The sequence below is a fragment of the Megalops cyprinoides genome, chromosome 18 (genome assembly GCF_013368585.1).
Source record: "Megalops cyprinoides isolate fMegCyp1 chromosome 18, fMegCyp1.pri, whole genome shotgun sequence".
In the NCBI taxonomy this organism is placed as follows: domain Eukaryota; kingdom Metazoa; phylum Chordata; class Actinopteri; order Elopiformes; family Megalopidae; genus Megalops; species Megalops cyprinoides.
This window is the reverse complement of record NC_050600.1, coordinates 16,902,093-16,925,334: the sequence shown is the minus strand read 5'-3', so window position 1 is coordinate 16,925,334 and position 23,242 is coordinate 16,902,093. Positions and strand designations below refer to the sequence as shown.

At 43.9% G+C, this 23,242-nt stretch overlaps 1 protein-coding gene across 2 annotated transcripts in view; it reads left to right on the top strand.

The window, feature by feature from the left end:
* The window catches only part of bnc2 (basonuclin 2), a 180,310-nt gene extending 164,496 nt beyond the window's left edge, over positions 1-15,814 (top strand). The window contains exons 5-7 of one of the 2 annotated variants that reach the window (XM_036551973.1): positions 2,298-4,564; positions 13,438-13,510; positions 15,014-15,086. In XM_036551973.1, the coding sequence (XP_036407866.1) occupies positions 2,298-4,564; positions 13,438-13,468 (2,298 nt within the window). In that variant the 3' untranslated portion in view covers positions 13,469-13,510; positions 15,014-15,086. Of the gene's footprint in view, positions 1-2,297; positions 4,565-13,437; positions 13,511-15,013 lie in introns of both variants that reach the window. The other variant, XM_036551972.1, reaches the window with a different exon arrangement.
* The last annotated feature ends 7,428 nt before the right edge of the window (positions 15,815-23,242 follow it).

Sequence of the window (23,242 nt, the reverse complement as noted above, 5' to 3'; positions counted from 1 at the left end):
TTTGTTTATGGCTCCCCAGAATAGTGAAGCCTATCCCAGCTTCATCTCTGGAAGAAAACCCGGTTTTTAAAACGTGAGCCAAAGCTTAATTTCAAGCAATGCCACGTACTAGAGTGATTATGCATATATCAAAGTATACATTTTTTTTTATTTCAAGGAATTCACGTTTTTAATATGGTTTCATTTGCGTTGTGAAATCAAATGGAAATAAAATTTCGAGCCACAGCGAATGAAATAGCAGCGCGCAGGCTAGAAGTCATACCTCCAGGCTAAACTCATCCCCACTAACAGAATGAAAGCGTAAAATGTTTTTTAATGTATATTTAACCAACAAATACTCCAGCGACTATTGATGTGTTGTCTCTGAAGGATTTATTCTCTACTATTTCTGAGGGCATGATGTAGCGAGCCTCCTGTGTTATTGCTGCACTTGTCTCTCTCTCTCTCTATCTCTGACGTTTTTTTTCTTTTTCCTTTTCGCCGTGCGCCTTAAAGGCTCGCCGAGCTTTCGTGCTGTTAGTTTTACAGCTCAGACTCGGGGCTCTGTCATTTATCATTCATGGATCCTAGCAGGTAGCGCACGCGCGGGGGCCGCCCGCGCCCCCCGTTTCCTCACACCAGCCCCTAATTGTCGTCGCCCCGCGCGCGCTCGCTGTCTCTCTTGATGTCGCCCGATGGGGCGAAACGTCTCCGAGGTCCCTTGACCGTAAACCGGAGCATTTACCAGAGCAGCAGATGCAATTTATTTCAGCAGCACTGGGGACTGTCACTGCGCTCTAACACACAGACGCGTGCGGGGGCTGCACGTCAGAAGGTTTATAATGCATGTTTCTGTGTATGCAGTGTTTATATGCACCACATATGTATGCATCTTTTTAAAGGAAATTTGTTGCAGGCACCATTAATGCCTCAAATGCCTCAGAACTGTCAGGTACTACAAAAGGCACTAAGGCACTAAGATGATATATTTGGGCCCCTACAGCAGTTCAAGCTTCCCTATTCTCACGGTGGATTTTCAGGTCAACATCTGTAAGTGCTGTTGAAGACGTATACTGGGTCAAATATTCTGCGAATCAAAGGTATGAAACTGACCGCAAAGCCCGAGCGTGGTCACGCCAAAATTTCTTTCCCAGAATCCCATCCGTGGCTCAACATTTGGCAATTACGAGTGTGCAAAACTCTGTTTCAGGGGCGTTACAGCAGATAATAACACCATCTTCACAAGACTGGCCAAGAAAAGTGCTCTTTGGAAGTGCTGCCCATTTCTCCTACCAGAGCAGTGCAGCTCTTTGAAGACGCAAACTTGTTTCCCACGCTTTATGGAACGCTGCAAGAGGATTGGACTTGAAAAGCCATGGTCCCTGCAGAATACCTTCCATCAAGATTTGTGCAGTCTTCACTGCTATTCATCATACGCAGAACACATGCATACGCATACAGTTCTTCTCTGGACAACATATGTCCTTATTAATTTTTCATTCATTGAAAGAAGAACAGCCGCTAATCCTCATTACCAGTAAATGCTGATTTCTGTTCTTATCAATGACTTTGAAAGGCCACTGTCTCTTCAGAGAGAGAGGCCTAAATAAATAGAAAAAGCCTTTTGAAAATACAAAACACTGAGAATGCTTGGTAATGCTTGTTAATTCATCCATTATTCCTTTTAACAGACCGTTTTTCTCCCTCTGTCACCAGCAGTAAAAAAAGAACAGGGCTGTCTGTATTTACAGAGGGAGTCTCAGCGAGAGTTCACATCTTTTCAAGCTGTTTCTGTTACACAGCCTCACAGCAAATAGATCTTTGTCTCAGAAATAGAATTTACAGGGACCCACTAATAGCAGCACCCCAGTGGCCTCGATTTTGTTTGCTTTTGACATTATTAAAGGCATTCTGTTTCACTAGCTGTGAGCCTAATGACTGCATTTGCATGGCTGATTTAAAGTAGAAAACAGTGAGTGGGGGATAGGAAAATTAGGGGGCGGAGCTGACATTATGAACGTGTTTGTGTGAGCATGTGTGTTTCTGTGCATGTGTTTATGTGTGCCTGTTTTCGCATGTGTGGTAGTTGTGTGGTTTGTGTTTGTGTATGCACGCGTGTGCTCACGTGTGTGTGTGTGTGTGTGTGTGTGAGTGTGTGTGGGGCGTGTTTACAGGGCCCATTAAGAGCTCTCACATGTTGCTCTAGGATCTCTGAACTTCACAAGGACGCAGCTGCACACCTTCAATCGACAGCACTAATTATGCAGAATCAATAATTTTTCTGTTTGTCTTTGTTGTTTCTTTGATATGGCCTCCAGGATGCTGCAGGCAAGGTGCTGGACCGCTGGACCATCATGTCCCGGGAAGAGGAGATTATTACCCTCCAGCAGTTCCTGCGGTTCGGGGAGACCAAATCCATCGTGGAGCTGATGGCCATTCAGGAGAAGGAGGGCCAGGCAGTTACAGTGCCCTCTTCCAAGACTGACTCTGACATCAGGACTTTTATCGAGAGCAACAACCGCTCACGCAGCCCCAGCCTCCTGACGCACCTGGAGAACAGCAGCCCCTCCAGCATCCACCACTTCGAGAACATCCCCAACAGCCTGGCCTTCCTGCTCCCCTTCCAGTACATCAACCCGGTCTCCGCCCCCATGCTGGGCCTGCCGCCCAACGGGCTGATGCTGGAGCAGCCAGGCCTGAGGCTGCGCGAGCCCAGCCTGCCCAACCAGAGTGAGCCGGTGGACAGCAGCGAGTCGGAGGTGTCGCTCTCGCCCTTCCGCAACGGCCAGAGCCCGAGCCGGGGCGCCGGCGGCAGCATCTCCAACGTCATCGAGCCCAAGTCGGAGCCGGCCAGCGCCTCGCCCATCTCCCCGACGCCCTCCTCGCAGTCGGGCCATCAGCAGACCCCGCAGCACCAGCAGCCCCAGCCCAGCACGCTGAGCGAGCACCACTCCCACCACCTGCTGAAGAGCGAGCAGTCCAAGAGCATCACCAGCTCGTCCTTCTCGTCCAAGATGCACCGCATGCGGAGGATGGGCGCCACCTCGCGCAAGGGCCGCGTCTGCTGCAACGCCTGCGGCAAGACCTTCTACGACAAGGGCACGCTGAAGATCCACTACAACGCCGTGCACCTGAAGATCAAGCACCGCTGCACCATCGAGGGCTGCAATATGGTCTTCAGCTCTTTGCGCAGCCGCAACCGGCACAGCGCCAACCCCAACCCCCGGCTGCACATGCCCATGCTGAGGAACAACCGTGACAAGGACCTCATCCGCTCCAGCTCCGGCTCGGGCACCACGGTCATCTCCAGCGCCAAGAGCGGCCTGACCCTCACCAGTCCCGGCCGGCCGCCGCTGGGCTTCGCCACCCCGCCCCTGGACCCCATGCTGCAGTCGTCCCTCCAGAACCCCCTGGTGTTCCCCTCGCTGAAGTCAGTGCAGCCGGTGCAGCCGGTCCCGCCGTTCTACCGCACGCTGCTGTCCCCCGGGGATATGGTTAGCCCGCCAGTGTCCCTGCCCACCAGCCCCATACTGCCCACTGCCACCAACAGCACCCCCCTGATGGAGCAGCCACAGCAGGTGCCGGCCCCCAGCTCCCACAATCCCCTTGTGTCGGAAGCGGGTCCGGTGACCCACAGGCTGCCCAACGCCCTGACCCAGGACCCCGTGGCCGACCCCATGCCCAAGAAGAAGCCCCGGAAGTCCAGCATGCCGGTGAAGATCGAGAAGGAGGTCATCGACGTGGCGGACGGGTACGATGAGAAGGACGAAGAGGACGAGGAGGGGCGGCCGCTGAACGGGGTGCCGGGCGGCCACCAGCAGCAGTACTCCCACCTCCACAGCAACAGCAACAACAACAACAACAACAACGGCAACACCAGCGGGGGCAGCTGCCACCAGTCCCCTTCCCAGGACGAGATGAGCCCCGGCCTGGCCCTCAGGAGCATGCTGAGGCCGGACCAGGAGGAGGGCCGCGGCGGGGGGGCCGGTGGCGAGCTGCGCTGCATGGACAGCTTCACCTCCGAGGACCAGGACCACGAGAGGGACTTCGAGAACGAGTCCGAGACCTCCGACTCCAAGATGTGCTGCGGGGACGACATGATGGACCACGAGGACCAGCGGCACCTGGGCGGCCTGGACAAGGAGCAGGAGATGGACGAGGCCCACGCCAGGAAGGAGATGGAGGAGAAGAACCACTCCCTGCCCTCCCCGCACCAGCCCGTGATCAAGATCAAGGAGGAGCTGAGCGACCCCACCTACGACATGTTCTGCATGAGTCAGTACGGACTGTACAACGGGGTGGGCGGCATGGCCGCCGCCGCCGCGGCTGCCAGCATGGCCGCCCTGCACGAGAGCTTCGTCTCCTCCATGAGCTACGCCGCCAGCCCGCCCAAGTTCTCCTCGCAGTCCTCGGAGGGCGACCTCTGCTCCAGCCCCGACCCCAAGATCTGCTACGTCTGCAAGAAGAGCTTCAAGAGCTCCTACAGCGTGAAGCTGCACTACAAGAACGTGCACCTCAAAGAGATGCACGTCTGCACCGTGGCCGGCTGTAACGCTGCGTTCCCCTCACGACGGAGCCGAGACAGGTGAGTCCCCCACTCTCACACTGCCGTCCGAGTCTTAAAATTCATTTAGAAAATGTGTATGTTAATTACCTGTTTAACAAAAATCACTGGAGTAAAATCTCCAGTCAGCACTCTTCCACAAAGCTAGTTTTGTGTACCAGCACTACTATTATGTACCACCTTCCTACTGCACGTGTTAATATTTTTGTAGATGTTACCCATAAGCAAAAAGCAGATCTTCCTAATACATAAGTATTAGGAAAATAATAGCAACCATCAGTATGACAATATAAAGCAAATAACCTAATTAATAAGGGAAGCAAGTCATTTTGAAAGGATTTAATATACAGTAACAGCAAATAGAAATCCAATTTAAATCCAGTTTGCACAAAATAATATATTCTCCATTTGTGGTAACATGGCAGGAAGACAAATGACTGAGAGGTTTTTTTTGTTGTTTGTAGAATATTCTTAATGTACGATTGACCCCAGACCGGGGCTCCCGTCTATCACAGCCTCAGCCAAACTCCCCCAGAGCTAGAGACTACTCCTCCACAGTCAGCCCGGGCATGTATCACCCTCCCCTCGTCTAGAGCTGAACCGCGGGTTCAAGCCATCATACGTGCACAGTGCAGTAAACACGCACAGCATGCGCATGTCTTGCGGAGCTGGGCGCCTGCGCCAGAGGCCTCTCCAAATGCACCCCCCGTGCACAGCCAGGCTCCATCCAGCCTCATTTCCACAACGAGGCTCTTGAAAAGTGCACTTTCAGTCATTTGCACTGCTCTCAAGTTGACACTGGACAAAGTGCAATATAATTGCGAGGCTACAAAGCAATTTGGATTTTGTAGCCATAATTTCATTTCACTGCTTCCATACTGGCATTACCTCCTAAGAGCTCAGCAGGAGCATGAACCAGGAGATACGGAGACAGATCCCAGAACAAATATTAAATATGGCCGGGTAAAAGCTATGTTTCCATCTGCCGCTCAATAGGGACCATACTTGTTCTATTAAAAGTTAGCCAGTGGATAAAGCTATATTACTCTGCCTAACATTTCATATTCCCTTCTCATGTTCTTCCTTCAAGTGTGGTAATACCGTCACAGCTTGACAAACTCCCAATTTAATTCTGGACATCTTGAATTTCTTTTACACTATTTTTGTTCCAGCTTAAATTAGAATGCAATCAAACAGGCATTTCTTTTTTTAATGGTGTAATATTTTCTTTTGTTTAGGAATAAAGAGCGAAATTACTCTTTTCTTTGGACGCCCAAAAGATGTTAAAAGATAAGACAAAGCAGACTTGCATTTGGAATGACATACAGATCCATTAAACACTACAGGTTCAAATCTGACTCAGTGAACACTGCTTAAATGCCCATATTTGTCCTTGTATGTTTAATCCACACCATGTGTGAATACACAGGAACACTGTGCATAAACAAAGACAGGGCCCAGAAAGTCCTCTGGAACGTGGATAATTAAAATAATGTCTGTTTTGTGCCAGATTTTCTCATTGGTTTTCTCAGAGTAATCACAGAATTTACATAAGGAAACAAACAAAGGAAATATTCATTTTACGTCTGTGGTTTTTTAAAAAAGCTCGAACATGCAAGTTTTTTTCTTCTTCAGTTTTCTTAAAGACTGAAGTCACGGCTATGTTTATGTTTATATGGTTAGCTACCTCTCACACACAGGAAAATGTGCATACATTAGCAAACATCACAGACCTGTCAAACCACTGAATTTTTCAATGTGTTACAGTGTGACAGTGATTTGATATGCAGCCTGTGTTTTGTTAACAAACCCACTGCACAATAGAATATCACACTCTAACAGCATAGAAAGGTCATCAAAGGGATCAGAGATCACAAACTAATGGTCTGAAAATTATTAAATGTATCATGCAGCTATGTTTTTTTAATTGCCCAGTTAGTGAGGTCAGCAGGTCATTGCCATTGATGTCATAAAAAAAACTTTGATTATAAGGTAGTTTGAAAAACAATGAAGCTTTGAAAAGAAAAAATTAATGTAATAAGTTCTATGACACAAATTCATTCTAACATATCCCATTTGTATTAAATTTATTATCATATCAGTCATGCTTAGAAATTAAGAAAACACAATTTCCTGACCTGCGGGTAAACAAAGCATGTGATCAGTATATGTCATAAAATTATTGCGTCACCCAAAAATATAACTCAAAACATACAATTACTATATATCTTGTAAATTCAACTGAAGGAATTAGTGGTGTGTGAGTGAAATTATTCATTCAAAAACCTACTCACTATCAGCACCCCAATGTCCAATCATGTTTGGTGGTCTCACAATAGAATAAGTACTAAGAGCAATTCATTGAAGTCCTACTCACATTATTAATGTGTGTCCTTCAGAGCTGGGTATTACAAAATATACACGTAACCTACTTTGGTTAGTCATTAGACAAGTCATTCAGCACTCAACAGAGCAGTGGTGCAGATTTATTGTGCTCTTGCCACAATGAGAGAGTCAGAATCACATTCTAGTGGTTTTTTGGTTTTTTTTTTTTTTTGTTTTTTTTTTTTTTTTGCAAAAGAGTGTCCTTTGGTTACTTCCATGCAGTGGGAGGGAGACAGTCAGGTGGTGACAAGTGGCAGTTTTATATAAATGGAGAGCTGAATCATTTGCACCTACCATGGTTTTGTTCTTTTTTTTCTTTTGTTTTTTGGTTTTGGTCAACATCTCTGTAGGCATATGTTCAATGTTTTATGCCAGTCAGTGTCAGATGGTCCTGTATGTTCACTAATGCAGTGTTAACACCCATTGAAGCTCCAGGATTATTTCTGTTTTTGTTTCTGTCATTGTTTTTTTAACCTCTGGTTGTTGTGACCTTTTGAAGACATACAGTATGAGACAAACAATACCTCATCTGCCCGAGTTCTGGTGGTTCAAGCACAAATGAATACATTGTCATGCCTACAAATGCACACACATAGATGAACACACATACATAAACACACACAAACTGTGTCACACATTCTCATTTGTAAGAAGATCCAGATACTCCAGTGCAACAACTTAAAATTAATGATTTCTGGGCAGGAATTTGGAGTAACCAGATACACATTTCATCACCGAACAGAGACCCAAAATCAGTAATCACTATTAAAACTTCAGCAACAGATATGTTTGTAATATTTGGGATCAGCGCACTGCGTCAGCGGGCTGCGGGTGACGTGTAATGAATTACAGTAAATGTAAACGGACCGGCCTTGTACAGTAACTGCAGACTGTGAGGCAGATGGCGGGGAGAAAGCCAGAGCATGTTGACCATGTGCAGCCCCGAACAGCAGCCCTCGCCTAATGAAGTCAAGAGTGCACTATGAATCTGTTTTCCCCCTGCCTCCAACCCCCCCTTGTCTACAAATTATATCATTTAGTAGTCAATCTTTTTTATTAGAGCGGCTCGACATTAGTGGTCCCTGCTTCTATTACCGTTCATTTCCACGACCTAGTAATGGCATTAGAAAAATACTTAACTTCATCAGTCCCTGAGAATATGACGGTGGCATAAAAATTCATTAGGGGAAGGGGTGAAAAGTTTCCTGTCGTCTCTGAAAGGCCCCTGCTTCGCGGCACACACGCAGACCTGCACAGTGAATCAGGAGGGCAGGCCAAGCCTTTTGTTCACAGATAAAGCTCCTCACGCTAGCTTAGACATGCTTTACAATTTGAATTTTTTATTGTTTAATTGTTACGGTTGGAATAGTTTGTCTTTTACAAAAGACCTAAATCATAACTATTCAAAGGACACTAATACACCAAAGTAAATCCTAAAATTGCTTTTATAAATCAAAATACTTTGGTTCAATAATTAATTTACTAATTTTAATTTAACACTGGTACTAATATCTTTTACAGACCTTTACATCTATCTATTTTTATCAGGTTGGATTATGTCATTATACTGCGAAAAATATTTTTCACATATTTGTTGGGTTTGGTTGTTATGGTGTAGTGTTGTAAGGCTGTAGGGGTCTGGGCTCAAAAACAGAAAGTTGCAGGTTCATTTCTCAGCAGTGGCAGTGCTGGTGTACCTTTTAGCAAGACATTTAAGATGAATTTCTTTAGTAACAATCCGGCTCTATAAATGGTTAATGTAAGAGAAAAACATGCTAGTTACCCTGGATGTGGGTGACTACTAAGCAAATGAATTATGTAAAATGCTGTAATTTTATGATTCTGTTCGATGCACTTCTGCTAAACACCGTCGCAGTGAAGTCATCCAAGAAAAGTGACTGCGACAGTATGAATCCATTACGGGTAACACAAGATCCTTCTGAAAACACAGATGATTAAATGTGTGGCTGCCCGAGTGCATACTGTATCCGAACTGACAAACGTTCCAGTGAATATGTGAATTAAGGGGGTAAAACAGGATGCAGGAGAGTTGTGCTAAGGCAATCTCTATTGTTTCCATATTTTTGCTGCAGAAAAATTCCTAATGCCATCTGGGACGAATTATGGGGCTGCTCTTGGTATGGATTATGGTGTATTAAAACAACACCGAGGCAATACAAAGCAGGGGGATGAAGAGGGGGTGCAAAAGCCAGAATAAAGTCAGAAGAACATCCAGCAGCTCATTCAACCAGCACAGGCCACACAATTAGCAACTTTATATGAAGACCTACAACCACTCATCAAGAACTGCTTATGATGTAAAACAAATAAATAGAAGAAAAGGAACAAAATAATGTAAACTGTCATTTCTGTGAAGCTTTAGGGCCTCACTTTTAGGGAAACTATTCGGCAACTGAAAGACTGTTTCAAACATGCAGTTTCAGTGGCTTAATCTTTCCTAGTGCCAGGAATTTAGCACTCACACTCATTTTAGGTCAGCAAAAGGTCAGAGTTTTGTGGTTCCCTTTCGACTCCTTTGTTTTATGCTTTGTGGTCTTTTATCAGTGTTTGTTAGATTTTTTTCTGAGATGTTAGAACAGCAAACAGCACATGCAGTGGTTTAGCGGAGACACATATGGGGATAATTTTTTAACACCACCTTTAATGCATTCTGTGCACTAAATGGAGCTGTAACTCTGGCTTTGCGACACACTTTTCTTCAGTAAGTATTCCAACGGAGAAACACCCTCCTTTACCAAACCCTATTTCAACAAATATATCAATGCCACAACAGGGAGTAGACGCACAGAATTCTATCTTTAAGCAAGATGAATATGACCAACCAGCTTTACTTACTCTGGCGATTGAGCTGAATGGAGCAAGAAATGGAAGAGTGAAAGAAAAAAGACCCTATCTTTGACAAAGGCCTCAAAAGCACAAGTGGTCGAGGATTGTATCCATTCAAAGGATTAAGCAAATCACATTCTAACAGTGTTAAAGAAGGATGAGCAAGAATATTACTAAAGATGTTTAGCTTATCTTGAAAAAGTGTGTATGTCTTCTGTGAGATGAAGGAGTGACACGGTGTTTGCGAGTAGCATACCTCCTCACTGCAGGCCTGTACACAGAGGTAAATGATAGTGTATTTATTGTGGAGGCAGCAGTAGCTGCCGCGGAGTGTCAGCGTGATTAACTGCTGGAAACACACGCACACCAGTAATCATCTGTGTTATTAGGCTTCTTAATCATAATTCCTAAAACAATGACAGGGCCCGCTTCCTTTCCTTCCCGAGCTGTTCCTCTGCTGTCGGGCCTGACCCCCCCGGTCGCCTGCGCACTCCCGTCTCCTGGCGAGAGCTGATGAGCGCCACCGTGTCCCCCCGTGCGGCCCCGCGGAGGTGGTCGGGCTGAAGGTCACTTCTGTCCGAGAGCCCGTGTTGTCCCCCCTTCCCACACGCACACACCCCCCCCCCCGTGTCTCTGGCCAGCCCCTGTTCAGCGCCCAACACTGTGAAAATGGCCCCTGTATTGAAATGGCTCTTTTGTACCCTCTATTCAACGGAAAGGCTTTTTATAAGGGGCATATGTCAATAGCTGTCCGGTTACCACACTGAAAGCAAATAGTGCACCCCACCAAGAATGTTTAATTCTGAATCATCCAAATCATACGCATGTTCTTTTTCTTCTTTTGATTTTCTGTCATGCTTTGATGTAAATTTTATTTTCACAAGACATTAATAAACACTACTATCAAAATATTAGCATACTTTAAAGAGGGGTATTCGGTTTTAAATATTTTGCAATTATTGTTGGTGGACTGGTCATAAATTATACATCGCACAAAGTAAGAGGCTATTCCCCTAAATTTGATGATGTAAGGTGTAAGAAATGCACTTCTTGAGATAAACACTATCAATAATTTATGGACGACAACGCAAATAACTATTTTGAAGAATGTGCAGCGGCCACTGTGTTTCAGAATTGGAATGATTCTTATTATTTCTTATTTTTCGCCGTGTCAGTGAGGCCAACGTTCCTTCAAGAATTTCCCAGCTTCTGCCATAAAGCATTACTTTTCATGCGAAGCCCATGTAAACACTTGATACAGAGGTCTTTATTTCAGTCAGATGGCCATAATAGTTCTGGGACGTTCTGTTGGAGGATGATGGATGAACTATTCCTGCCTTCCATCTTAATAACCGCGTTCAGCGAAAGGAAAACAAAACGGGCAAAAACCCAGCCTGTTTAATTTTGCCTACATAGGCTTTTCCCCCTAGTTAGCACATTACGATTAATTTAGCAAACAAATTTGCCGGAATGACAGGCGGGCACATCAACGTGGAGGAGAGCCTAAAGATGATTAACGTTCCAGGGACAGACGCATTAGTGGTGCGCATTGCTTCCACGGCAAAGCAAAAATGGCCTCTCTTGAGACTTCGCCACCCCCCCCATCTTTTGACGAGATGAGACCGTCAATTTGGTTTTCCTGCCACATTACCGGCCATCAGAGAAGGGGGAGGGAGAGTGGGAGGTACAGGTTCCATTGGGGGGGGTGGGGGGGGGGGGTTGCAAGGACCCAAATGGTGAAGGCAAGGAACGAAAAAAACTGATAAATGCTCGTCCCCAGTACGCCCTACCTGTTATTACAACCGATGCGCTGTATCTGCACTGTAAATGAGTTAATGCCCCAAAGAATTTAGCGGGTAGCTTATCTTCCAGTGAATAATTTCAGTGGAGAGGGAGCTACATCCCTGGCTGGTGTGAGCGATTTGTCTCATATTAAAGTGGATTCAAATGACTCCACTGTGGATGTCTTTCATTTTAGCACAAAAGACAGGCAGACTCCAAGTCATGTCTCAATGATGGTTTTTGTTTTCACTTTTCACAACATACAGTGTGAATAGATTTTTCCCTTCCTACATTTTACAGTATACCAAATACTATAAAAGATGTTTAAGATGATGAAACATGTCTGTTGATTTAGTGAAATCAGTGACACCAGCTCAAACTTGGAAAAACCAAAAAGGAGACTGCTTTAATCCCTTCCAGAATTCCTATCTTTAACATTATGAGGCCATATTTTGCTAGTGACAAAAGTGAGAACCATTTGGACTCCTTCAAAGTTAAAAGATGTTAGTCTTTTTTGGAATATAGCAAATTTCATCAGAGACCTTTTTCTAAACTAGTTCTAATGTTCTCCTGATTAAATCTTCATTATATGATGGAATTTTTTTTTTACTTTGCAAACATTTATGAATGTTTTTCTAATTTTTTGTGTCTGTAAATTGTACAATTGATAGCTATTGATTTTAGGAAAAATAACTTGCATGTTTCTACCAGTTATTGAAGGGAGAAATGTCTTTGTCATTGTGTCATGGGATGTGTAATCTGTGAGTGACAGAGAAGGCAGTAAAGTGCTGTGAAAGTAAGGTGTAATGTTAAGCTAAAAAAGCAATCCTAGGCAAATTTGCTCTTATTTGCTTAAACTCAGTTATTTGAATGAGAAGAGCTATAATAGTAAAGACACTGTTAGGACAGGTCATGTCTGTATACTACTTCTAGGCTTGACTACTAGTTTGATGGGCCCATATTCATTCTAAAACACCATGTGCTTTGTCCTTACTCCTTTCAGCAACAAATTTAGTTTTATCCTTGTCATAATCAATAATCGAGTTTTGTGAAGAAAATATAAAAACAATTGCTTAAACTCATTACTTATTACATAAGGTAAGGACACAGCATACAGCAGGTTGATTGAATAGAAGCCATAATTAGACACATTAGTTATCAGTGTCATGCCCTTAATGACCATGGCCTTTTGTGGCAGGAGATGTAGCAAAGATTTCCTTGTTCAGTTTCGCCCAAATGGCGAGGTCAGAGGTCAGGCTAGAGCTTATGAGCAGTGTAAGGGTTTGGTTTCATATATGGACGTGTGCTGTAATGGAGCCAGCCACTCTGATGTCATCAACAGCATTGTGTCCCATAGCCACCCAGTCAGTGTGACATTCGGACACAAACCAGAGCGTCCCAATTTAAAGAAAAACTAAAATTTAAAATTTCAATTCATGTCCAGCAGAACATTCCCCCTGCTTCTGACTGTAAATAACATGTTTTTACCCTTTTGAGGAAGAACATGAAATTGTCAACATAATGTCCTGAATAATGGCTTGGTGTATTTCTTAAGTGTATTTAACACCGGATGTTGTTATGCTATATGGATAAAACACCCACTCTAGAGATTCCAAGAGCGCCACCATTGAATGCTTTTGGATACTTGACACTTTTTTCCAATATTTTAATTGTGTATAATCATATGAACTCAATCCTGATACCAAAACACACGAGACCAATGGAACTCTTTAAACACAAAGTGTAGTAGGACTGTAGCACCCAGCAAGTCAATTTGCTACGATTCTCAATGCTGATGATGACAATCTAGTGGACGACCCCTTAATTGACCTCATTCACAGAAAGGGTCCCTTCAATGAATGTATTTTTACCTCTTGCAGGAGAATGTCGGATAGGGAACTAAATAATTAAAGGAAGGGACTCTTTTTGACTGCATCAACCATGGCACTGCTGGTAAGCTCTACTGCATATTGTCGAATCCATGTACCAGTCTTGTAAAGGATGATATTTAAAGTTTCACAGTACCCTTGCATGGACCCTACATGAGAGGACTGGATTTTTTAAATCATTTTTTGTTGTTGCTCCCTTGTAGCTCATAGTATGGCCTGGAACATCTTCATTAAGAATTAGAATGGACAGAATTCCAATATTATATTCATATGTAATAGCAGCAATGCCATTTTTGCTTTTGCATCTCTCGTTAAGCTCATAGCTCAAGCTACTGTATGTCTTGAGTCAGTAACTACAAAGTGGCTGTGTAAAACAGATAATTGTGACCATTGCAGAACAACATGGAACTGTGTGAGAAATCTCTGCAGTTGTAGGCTTTAAGAAAGATCCAGACCAAGCATGTATCCATTTTCTTTATGTGTGCATGGTTGGCAATGTGCTTCGTAATCCATGTCTATTATCGTGCAGATTGCATCCCTTGTTTTAATGCCACAATTTCACCGCTGTCAAGAAACAAATAAACACATATAAAACACAAATGTGAAAGCCTACATAAAGAATACATTTTCATGACTGAATTAAGCAGTGTCCCAACAGCAAGCAAATGTGATAATGCTGTCAGATCCCATGTTTATACAGTGTCCAGTTCCCCTGATTATCATATTAGCACGGCGCAAATCAACTGATGAACTCCCATTCAATGTGGAAGAGTATTTAATTAAGTCAGTCAATTGAATTTCAGCGGGGCACCAGATTTGCTGACAGGAGCAAACCCAGTAGCAGGCTGTCCACTTCGCAGTGTTATGCAAGCGAAATGCCTTGTTGTGAGTGACTTCAGTGTAGGGTTACACTAAAGACTTTCTGCCCCTGGACGCAGGCTCCATGAAGCATTCTCTGTCTGTCTACCACATGCATTAGAAGGGAGAACAGGAGGCGGCTGAAAAGGGGGAGGTTTTTTTCTGAGGCAGCTAGAAAAGGGTTTCTGAAATAAGTGTGGGAGACGGTCTGAGATTGCTTTATGTGGTATCAGCAGGCAGGTGCAGGAGTGCAGTGTTATATGTGCCAGTGGGTCAGGTGGGTTTCTGCGGCTCCAGAGAACTGTGTGTTCTCACATCCCCATTATTGTTGTGAGGTACTAGAATAAAAATTCCAGTAAATACCAAGGTATATATTTCCACCTGCTTGTTACTTGTTTGTGTTTTAGTTTTTTTCAAGAATGCAAAAATAGATTTTAAAGGCTGGCAGAGCTTTTCTCAGGTCTAAAAATGAGTATGCTAAGATTTAACCAGGCATTTAAGTTTAATATATACTATGTGTGTGTATGATTGTGTGCACATATATACAGTACGTACATACGTGTGTGTGTGTGTGTTTATGCATTCCATTTTACACATACAAACAGAGAGTTAACCGAATGGATTTTAATTTTAGACTGAAGAAACATATAAAGCCTTTGAAAGAAAATCTCCATGGTGACCAAAAAAACCTGTCTTCCTTCACCTGCAGGCACAGCGCCAACATCAACCTGCATCGTAAACTTCTGACCAAAGAGCTAGACGACCTGGTCCTGGACCCTCACCACACACCGCTGCCCAGGGACCTGCGCGAGGACTTCCTGGCCAAGATCTACAACAGCCACCACCTGGGGCTGGAGGCCATGGCGGCGGGCGGAGCCATGCGGAGGGGGCGGGGCCGAGAGGACGCCAGCTCGCCGGCGGGCACGGAGTACTCCCACACCAACGGGTACTGCCGGCTCCCGCCCGACGACTACATGGTGCTGGACCTCAGCACCACGTCCAGCGTGCAGTCCAGCAGCAGCGTCCACTCCTCGCAGGAGTCGGACGAGGGCAGCGACGAGGGCATCCTGCTGGACGACATCGAGGGCGCCAGCGACGGTGAGGACTGCTCCCAGAAGGCCGAGGGGCCGGGCCCGGACGGGACGGAGGGAGGGGGGGGGCGCTACGGCGGGGGACGGGGAGAGGGGCTACCCCACGAGTCGTCCGCCCTGCTCTCGGCCTCGGGGGGCACCAACGGGGGCATCCTGTGTGGCATCTGCCACAAAATGTACAGCAACAAAGGGACGCTGCGGGTCCACTACAAGACCGTCCACCTGCGCGAGATGCACAAGTGCAAAGTACCCGGCTGCAACATGATGTTCTCCTCGGTGCGCAGCCGCAACAGACACAGCCAGAACCCCAACCTGCATAAAAACGTGCCCTTCACAACCATGATAGATTGAACACCCCCCCCTCCACCCTGTCCTCTGCCAAGCTCCCTCTACTCCACCCTCACTTCAACATCTCTGGACCAGCACACATCAACATTGGTGCCTGTGACCTCTTTCAAAAAAAAAAAAAAAAAAAAAAACGTCATATTCCATACTACATAAGTGAGCGTGAGTGCACGTGTGTATGTGCGCGTGTGTGCGTGCGTGTATTTATAATATATATAAATATATAAACTATATAAACTGTTGTATTGTTCATAGTTCTGCTCATATATGCATATTTATACATGTATATAAAGGAAACTATGAACAATACGCTGAGGCTTTGCAACGTGACAGTCTCCCTTTCTGGAGGGTTGGGATGACCATGACTTTCTTCGGAGTGGGGTGAAGCTCCGCCCCCCTGCTCGTCCTGACCCCGTGACCCCGACAGGTCCCGCCTCTTTCCGTGGGAAACCCTCTTCTTCTGTTTTTTTGTCCATCTCCAAAGAAACTCTTCAGACTTTATTCGTGACTGTTGCCTGCAGAAATGATACTAATAATAATAAAGAGAATACCTTCTTGATGTATTTGTGTAATGACAGCTTTTAAAAGACCCTTTACCACAGCATGACAGCTTCATTTGTAAATAATGTCCCGAGAGGCTTTTGGTGTAAAACAATTGTATTGATGGTTGTTAGCTTTTTTGGTTTCATTTTACAGGACTTCCAGCTCTCCAGAGTAGGCTAGGAAGAGGTAGCGTCTGGCTAGGTTGACTCATTTATGCATTCGGTGCACATTTTTAACTGAGGACAAAAAAAAAGAAAAAAAAAATCACAAGACTTGTTTTATCTAGATATACAGATGCAGAGGTTGCCGGCATGCTTTTGGCTCCTAAACAGATATGATTTTTCCTTTTTTGTTTATTTCTTTTCTTTCGTTATGTTTTTTCAAGCATTAGTATATGAATTCAGTCTTGCACTTTGCAAATCTACATGGGGATGTGTAATATTATCCATATCATTAGCCTTCAGATAAAGAGAGTGGGGGAAACACTGAACAGTGGTGGGTCAGAGAGAGGATGTGGGCTGTGGATGGCTGCAGTGCCAAGGGGAAATTGCTATATGATTTGCATAAACTTGCCAGTTTTTATCAAAATGTTCTATCTAAAGCTATAGTGTAAACAGAGACCCACATGCAGTCACAGTGATGATCAATGCCCGAAAATATACAGGGTTTAGTGAGTGCTCTAAGGTAGATGTACCTTCCTCTTCCAGATATACACTAATATACAGACAGCTGTCTTGAGGCAAAATATTACTATGAAATGTGTTTATTTTCTGTTTAGTTCACTTATTGTCTGAAAAGGAGTAACCAGTGTGTGGATGTATGGCTATAAAAGTAATATCACAAGAATTAGCTGAGGTAAAAGTAAGTGATCTTTTTTAATTGCATGAGGTATGTGGAACCCGATGGAGGTTACCGTATACAAGTTGGTGAATGTCCTGTAATTTGTTTCATCACTTCTTAAAACTGTAATGCAAAACAAAACAGTGTTCCTTTGAAAAAAAAAAATAATAATAATATTTTGTGAAGGCCACAATAATCCGAAACGCGTTGTTGAATTTAACTGTGACCAAAACCAGATCGAGTGTTATTTTTCTTAAACATATCTCGGGCTGAGTGGCACTATGGTCTTATAAACGCTTTGAATGCACTTAAGTCTTAATCCTTTGCTGTGTTTCCTTACTCGTCTCATTGACAGAACCTCAGCTGCACTCTGGATAATGTGGACATTTGCATTCTCCATTTGTTCTGTGGCCATTGTAGAGATGTCTGGTGGGGGGGGGGGGGCTTGGAGGTAATGAAAGGAGAGACGTTTGTTCATGGGTGGTTGATCTTTCAAGTGAGAACAGCGGTGGCTGGTGCATCCAATTTGGCCAAATTCCGATTAAAAAACAGAAAGATCGTTCATTGATATGATGTATTCGTGTACTAAGGGCAATAATGTGCTCTGACAACACGCAGCAAAATGGCCAGTGTTAATTCAACTCTGAGAGAGGAAAAAAATTAACTCAGTTTTACATTTATGGCAAAATAAGCTTCTCCTTTCACAGCAAGTGTGCGCTGTTTTGAGAATGAGCTGACTAGAACACGGGCAGACAGCTGAAGTTAGAGCTTAGTTACAATTCAGAGTGAGGGGAGGTCGTTACAGCTGTAGCAATGAAAGACTGAAGTAGTAAAACGACAGTTTAAAACCAATTTGGAGTAAGCTGTTCCCATTAACTGTGCAAAAATTACTTAAGTAGCAAATATTGGTTGTTTTTATCGGAAGGCATCAGTAATGTTAAGCCCTGTGCATGCTGTTATCAGTGGAGTTTTTTGGGTAATCATTTTCGTACAGTACATTAAAGAGTAAATATCTAAAGGTGAATGGCAGACCTGTGGCAGCCTCTGCACTTCTGTTGAAGTGGTCCAGGGCCTGTCTTACAGGAACAGTGACTCATTCCCCACCCTCCAGCTCTACTGACACTGCACTTTAACCCATGGCTCCTACTGATGATCCCCCTGCTAACCAGTTAGCCTTCCAGTGCTCATTCCTACAGCAGGCATGTCTACCTGTTGGTGAAAAATCACATCGCACTAACAACAGAGTTTAGCTTTCATGCTGCCGTGGACTAGAGCCATGCAAAGGAAAGGAGGAGAGCTCCAGTGCATTTCTCAACTACTGCATCATCTATGTTCACTTCCATAGCCAGCTGTAGCTGTTCCGGCAAAAGCAAAAAAAAAAGCCAGTGCAGATTCTGTTCCCAACATGACCATTGATTATTATTATAATATGCTTTAGCATTCTTACAACGGGGTTACTTAACACTGGTAGTTGCTCCAAAAAAGAAATTAGGAAGGTGGATGCAAGCCAGATCACACTCTGTTAGGATGTAGCACATGATATGGGCCTCTGAACACTCCCTGTTCTCTAAACTTCCTCTCCATGCTTTCCTTGGGTCCTCTGCAGCAGATGCCTCAACGACAACCGCCGCGGCTCTTTTTCATGAGAAAGGGCTGAATAAATGCAAAAAGCGAGCGGGTCGAAGGCTAGGAAAGGGAATGGATTTCCGTGATAAGACGTATGATTAAAATGGCTGCTGCACCGGTACCTGGAGGCCCCGGTTCAATTTTACCACTGATCTTTCTAATAACTCACTTGTCACTTCATTACACTGGAAGATGTGAATGTTGCTGACAAGACTGTGACACTAACAGATGCCCCCCCCTCCCCCCGCTCCCCCCTGGTTTCCCTCCGTAACCCCCCGCCCCGCCGCCCCCCCACCCCCGCGCTCGGTGCCTCGGCTCCCACTCGCCACACGGGCCCTGTGGGGACGCAGCCTAATAGTGTATGCTTAAGTTCACTTGATGGCCGTCAAGTATGTGTAATTGCCTGTTTATCCCAAGTGAAGGGAGAATTGAGAAGGGAAACTCTCCCCCCCTGCCCGCCACCCCCCCTGAGTCTCGCTGATGCTCCCGCTTCTTGTGAGGAGCGGGCCTGTGAGGAGTGGCACTCTCAGGCCTCCTGGCAGCTGTCTCTCACAGCTCCTCCATGCCCTCGCTGCTCCCTCATGGCTCACTGCCCTGACAGCCGTCACATGACTCGCTAACCTTTGCTGGTGGATAAAACCCGGGGTACATTTAGGTACATTAAGGGAATGAGGGCCCACAACTTCCAATTTGTGATGAAACGGCGCCTTTAGTTTTCCACTGTTAGAGTGCTGTCTCTTCTGCTGTACACGCGCAAGGAAAGAGAGGTGGAAATAACAAGCCAACAGATATTACTCTCTGTGATCAGGGCTTTGTTGAAACCTTGATTGTGTATCGTAATTAAGTGTTTTTGATCTGGTGGGCAAGAGTCAGAATGCTTGTTAAGTTACTGGGATAGCTGCAGTAGCAGAGAAATTGATAGAAATCTACAATCAAAGAGACTATGCAAAAACTTGAAAAACACTGATGCATCGTCCGTTAGATTGAAGCGTTCTTAAAAAAAAAAAAGCTCCTTATGGATACTGTAGACGTCTTGGGAGTCTGTGATCCTGACCTCTACTCCATTTGGAAAACAAGTGGGCACCACTGAAGTTTCTCCTTCTTTCAAAGTTTGAGGTATCTCTCCAGCATTGCATGCAGTGCATGACTGCAGGGCAAATGAGATGAGAGGTCTGTTCTGACACAAAAAACGCCTCACTGCTGCCAAAAAAGGAGGAGGGTAGGGACAAGGCTGAGAGGCTGCTTTGGCAGGGGGTTACAACAGCCACTTAACAGTATGGAGCAAGAAAGAGAGAGAGAGAGAGAGACAGAGAGCAAGCTGTGTTTCTGGAGAGGCCCCGCCAGGCCTTGATTGCTTGTTGGAAAGCAATAGGCCTCGCACTTTTCACACTGTGTGTTCCTTGAGAAACGACAAACAGTTTTGTCCTTTGAGAAGGGTAGGGCGGAGTGAGCGCCCAACCCGGCACCAGGGCCTCCCCTGCACCTCGGGAGCGGGGCGGAATGGAAGAATTACTGACCTGGGTACAGTCCCCACGAGCACAAGGTGAAGTGCACGGCTTTTAAAACCCTATCGCCAGGAGAGGCTGAGTGATCCTTTAATATTTCATAAGGTTGCTGCCAACTCCCCGATATGGAGCCAAGTGACTGAGAAACATGACTGTAATGCATAGGTAGAGAAGGGGGGGTTAGGGTGGGGGTGGGGGGGTGAGTGACCCATTAATAATAGAGCAGTCCCTTGTCCATTTTATTTTAAGTCTAGAGCAACATTGGACATCGACTCTTGTAATGGTAGGGTATTGTCTGTGAACTGTTGTGTTAACATTACTCTTTTTTTCCTACCTGAAACAAATGTTACTGTGGCTTCAAACAAATAGAAGGGAAAGGAGAAAGGTGTCCTTTGAGACAATGTGTTCTCTTGTTATACTTTTGTCTGATGTGAAGGTGTCATGTATATATTTTTTTCAGATTGGCAACCAAGCTTCTTTTTGGTAACTTCTTATAAAATGGAGGTTACTCTTAGAAACCGATTACTTCACCAGGTGTTACAGCATTTGATGCATTGTTTTTTTATAACACAGCAAAAGGAACTGTTGTTAGACTGACCCACGCTATACGTGCTCCAGAACACGATCCGATATGTTACCTTAAAATATTCCAACGCAGATTCAAAAGTCTTGAATACTTTTGAGGATAAATGTTTATTTTTCATATTGATGTTTTTTAGTGTAACCGTCTCATTTGTGTTGTGCTCAAAGCCCATTTTATCAGCGTCTTTTTGTCCGCAACTCAGATCTGGATAAATGTTGTTCTCTTGTTGTCATTGCTGCATAATGCACCGCGAGGTGCAGCTACATCAGGGGACGCTTAGCATCACCTCCATCTTATAGTTGTGACATGGTAGCTTCATGAATACTGGATGTGGCCTAAACAGTTTTTTCTTTCATGTGTAGACTGAAGGGGAAAAGGTCATATTTTTAAATTTGAGTGTGCTTGTATTTCTTTCTGTAATTATAACTGTTTTTCTGTTTGTTTGTTTTGTTTTTTTTTTTTTTGGCTTTTTGCTTTTTTGCATAAAATGCATAAGGGTTTTGGGATGTAAATGGAATTTTATTCATATTTTGTCCAAATACCTCTTGTAATTTGTATCAGAATTCTTGTACAATTTTTATATTAAAGATTTATCAGTCACTGGCAATTAATTGTCTAATTGTCTTATTAAAAAAAAACTGAAACCTGTCACATGATGAAAGTCATGTGATCATACTTTTATCCTCCCATGGACGTTAGAGTATTGCCCTATGTCTTTTGCCAGCGCATAATTGAGTGTCAATCAACTCAGGCCTGCAAGAGGCCACAGTTTCACAGATTTTATTGGTATCTTTTAATTACCACATTCTAAAAGCCTTTGGGAAATGGCTATCTTGACCAATTAACCAAGTGATTAGATTAATTATGTCAATTAATGATGGATTGGAATGAATACCACAGGTTGCTGTTGTTACTGTAAAAGAGTCAGTACAGGAACAGGGTTCCACATAAGTGAACATAAGAAGGACTGAACTTGCTTGTCCTTTGACCTCTGGAGAAGTTGTGAATATTCCATCTGTAATCACAGGTTTTTTCCACCAGAATCCATTATCTGGAGTTCAAAAGCATACAGTACAATCCTTAGAACATGCAGCATGTGGAGGATAGGTAAAGACTCAAGGTAGGTCTGGGTCGAGTTATTCTCAAATTACTCTGTCAGCTTTGCAAATTACACTGTCACAAAACGAACTGGTTTCAGGCAGTCCCCCGTGATTTCTTTTTACAGGAGGCTGAATGTGATTCAGAGAATTGGGCAGATAAAGTTGTTTTGCATTGAAGGTGGTTTCAAGTATAAAAAATAAGGTAAGTTTGTGACTTATCTGAAATATGAATAAAAAAGAAAGGATGGGAGAGAAGGGGATACGTGGGATGTAGTGAAGGACAGAGTGAACAGTGCTGTTACAGAACACACAAGAACAGGAAAAGGTATATTTAAATATAAATTGGAAGTTGTCATTTATAAACACTGGCTGTAAATATGAAATACATTAAGATATTTAAGTATGTGGAAAATAAAACTTGATTTAATACTACAGAAATCTGTCCCAAAATGTCTTTTTATCTATATAAAGGAACACATTTTCAACTGGAGTGGAAGAATACTCTCTAAATGAACTCAGCTTATAGGCTGTTTGGCTGATTAGAGTATAGTAGTGAGTATTCTAAAAAATGTTGAAAAATTGTTTTATTCTACAATATTCTATATTTTATTCTATATTTGATGAAATCCTGTCCCCAAGCCCCCAGCTGTCCAACTTTTTATGATTTTGTATTTGATAAGTTATTACTAATGATTCTGTGAATAAAGGTTGCTGTACTATGAGTGCTGTGCAATACGTACAATATGTATTGCAGTAAACAGTTTATTTAGTGAACAATCACATGGATGATCACAACATATTGTCCTTGACAATCCATTTATTACTATTATTATTATTATACATTGCTGCATTTCAATTCAACTGAACCTTCATGGTGAGAAATTAAACATGCCCACTTTTAGACTATTTGGAGGGATCATGACAATTAACTTGTTCCAGTTCAACAGGCTGCCATGCAGGTGTGGAAATAAAGATGAAGGATGGGAACCTTTTTGGCCAAAATGGCAGAGCAAATGGTAAAGCTTACCAATGAGCAGCAATTTCAGCCAAGTCCTGGCAATCCAAAAAAATAGAGACACTATCATGTGTGCCACTTTATCTGCAGGGAAATGTCTCGTAGGTATGCTGAGTATTTTGTCACAAAAAACTTTTTCATGAAAGTATTTGAATTTGCAAAATACACAAAGTAACCCAAATACATACTTTATTTACACGTTTTTGGAATACTGCATACTTTGCTTTACTGTAATGCTGGTAATGTAGTAAGCAAAACAAGGAGAATCATATCCTCAAACATTTAATATG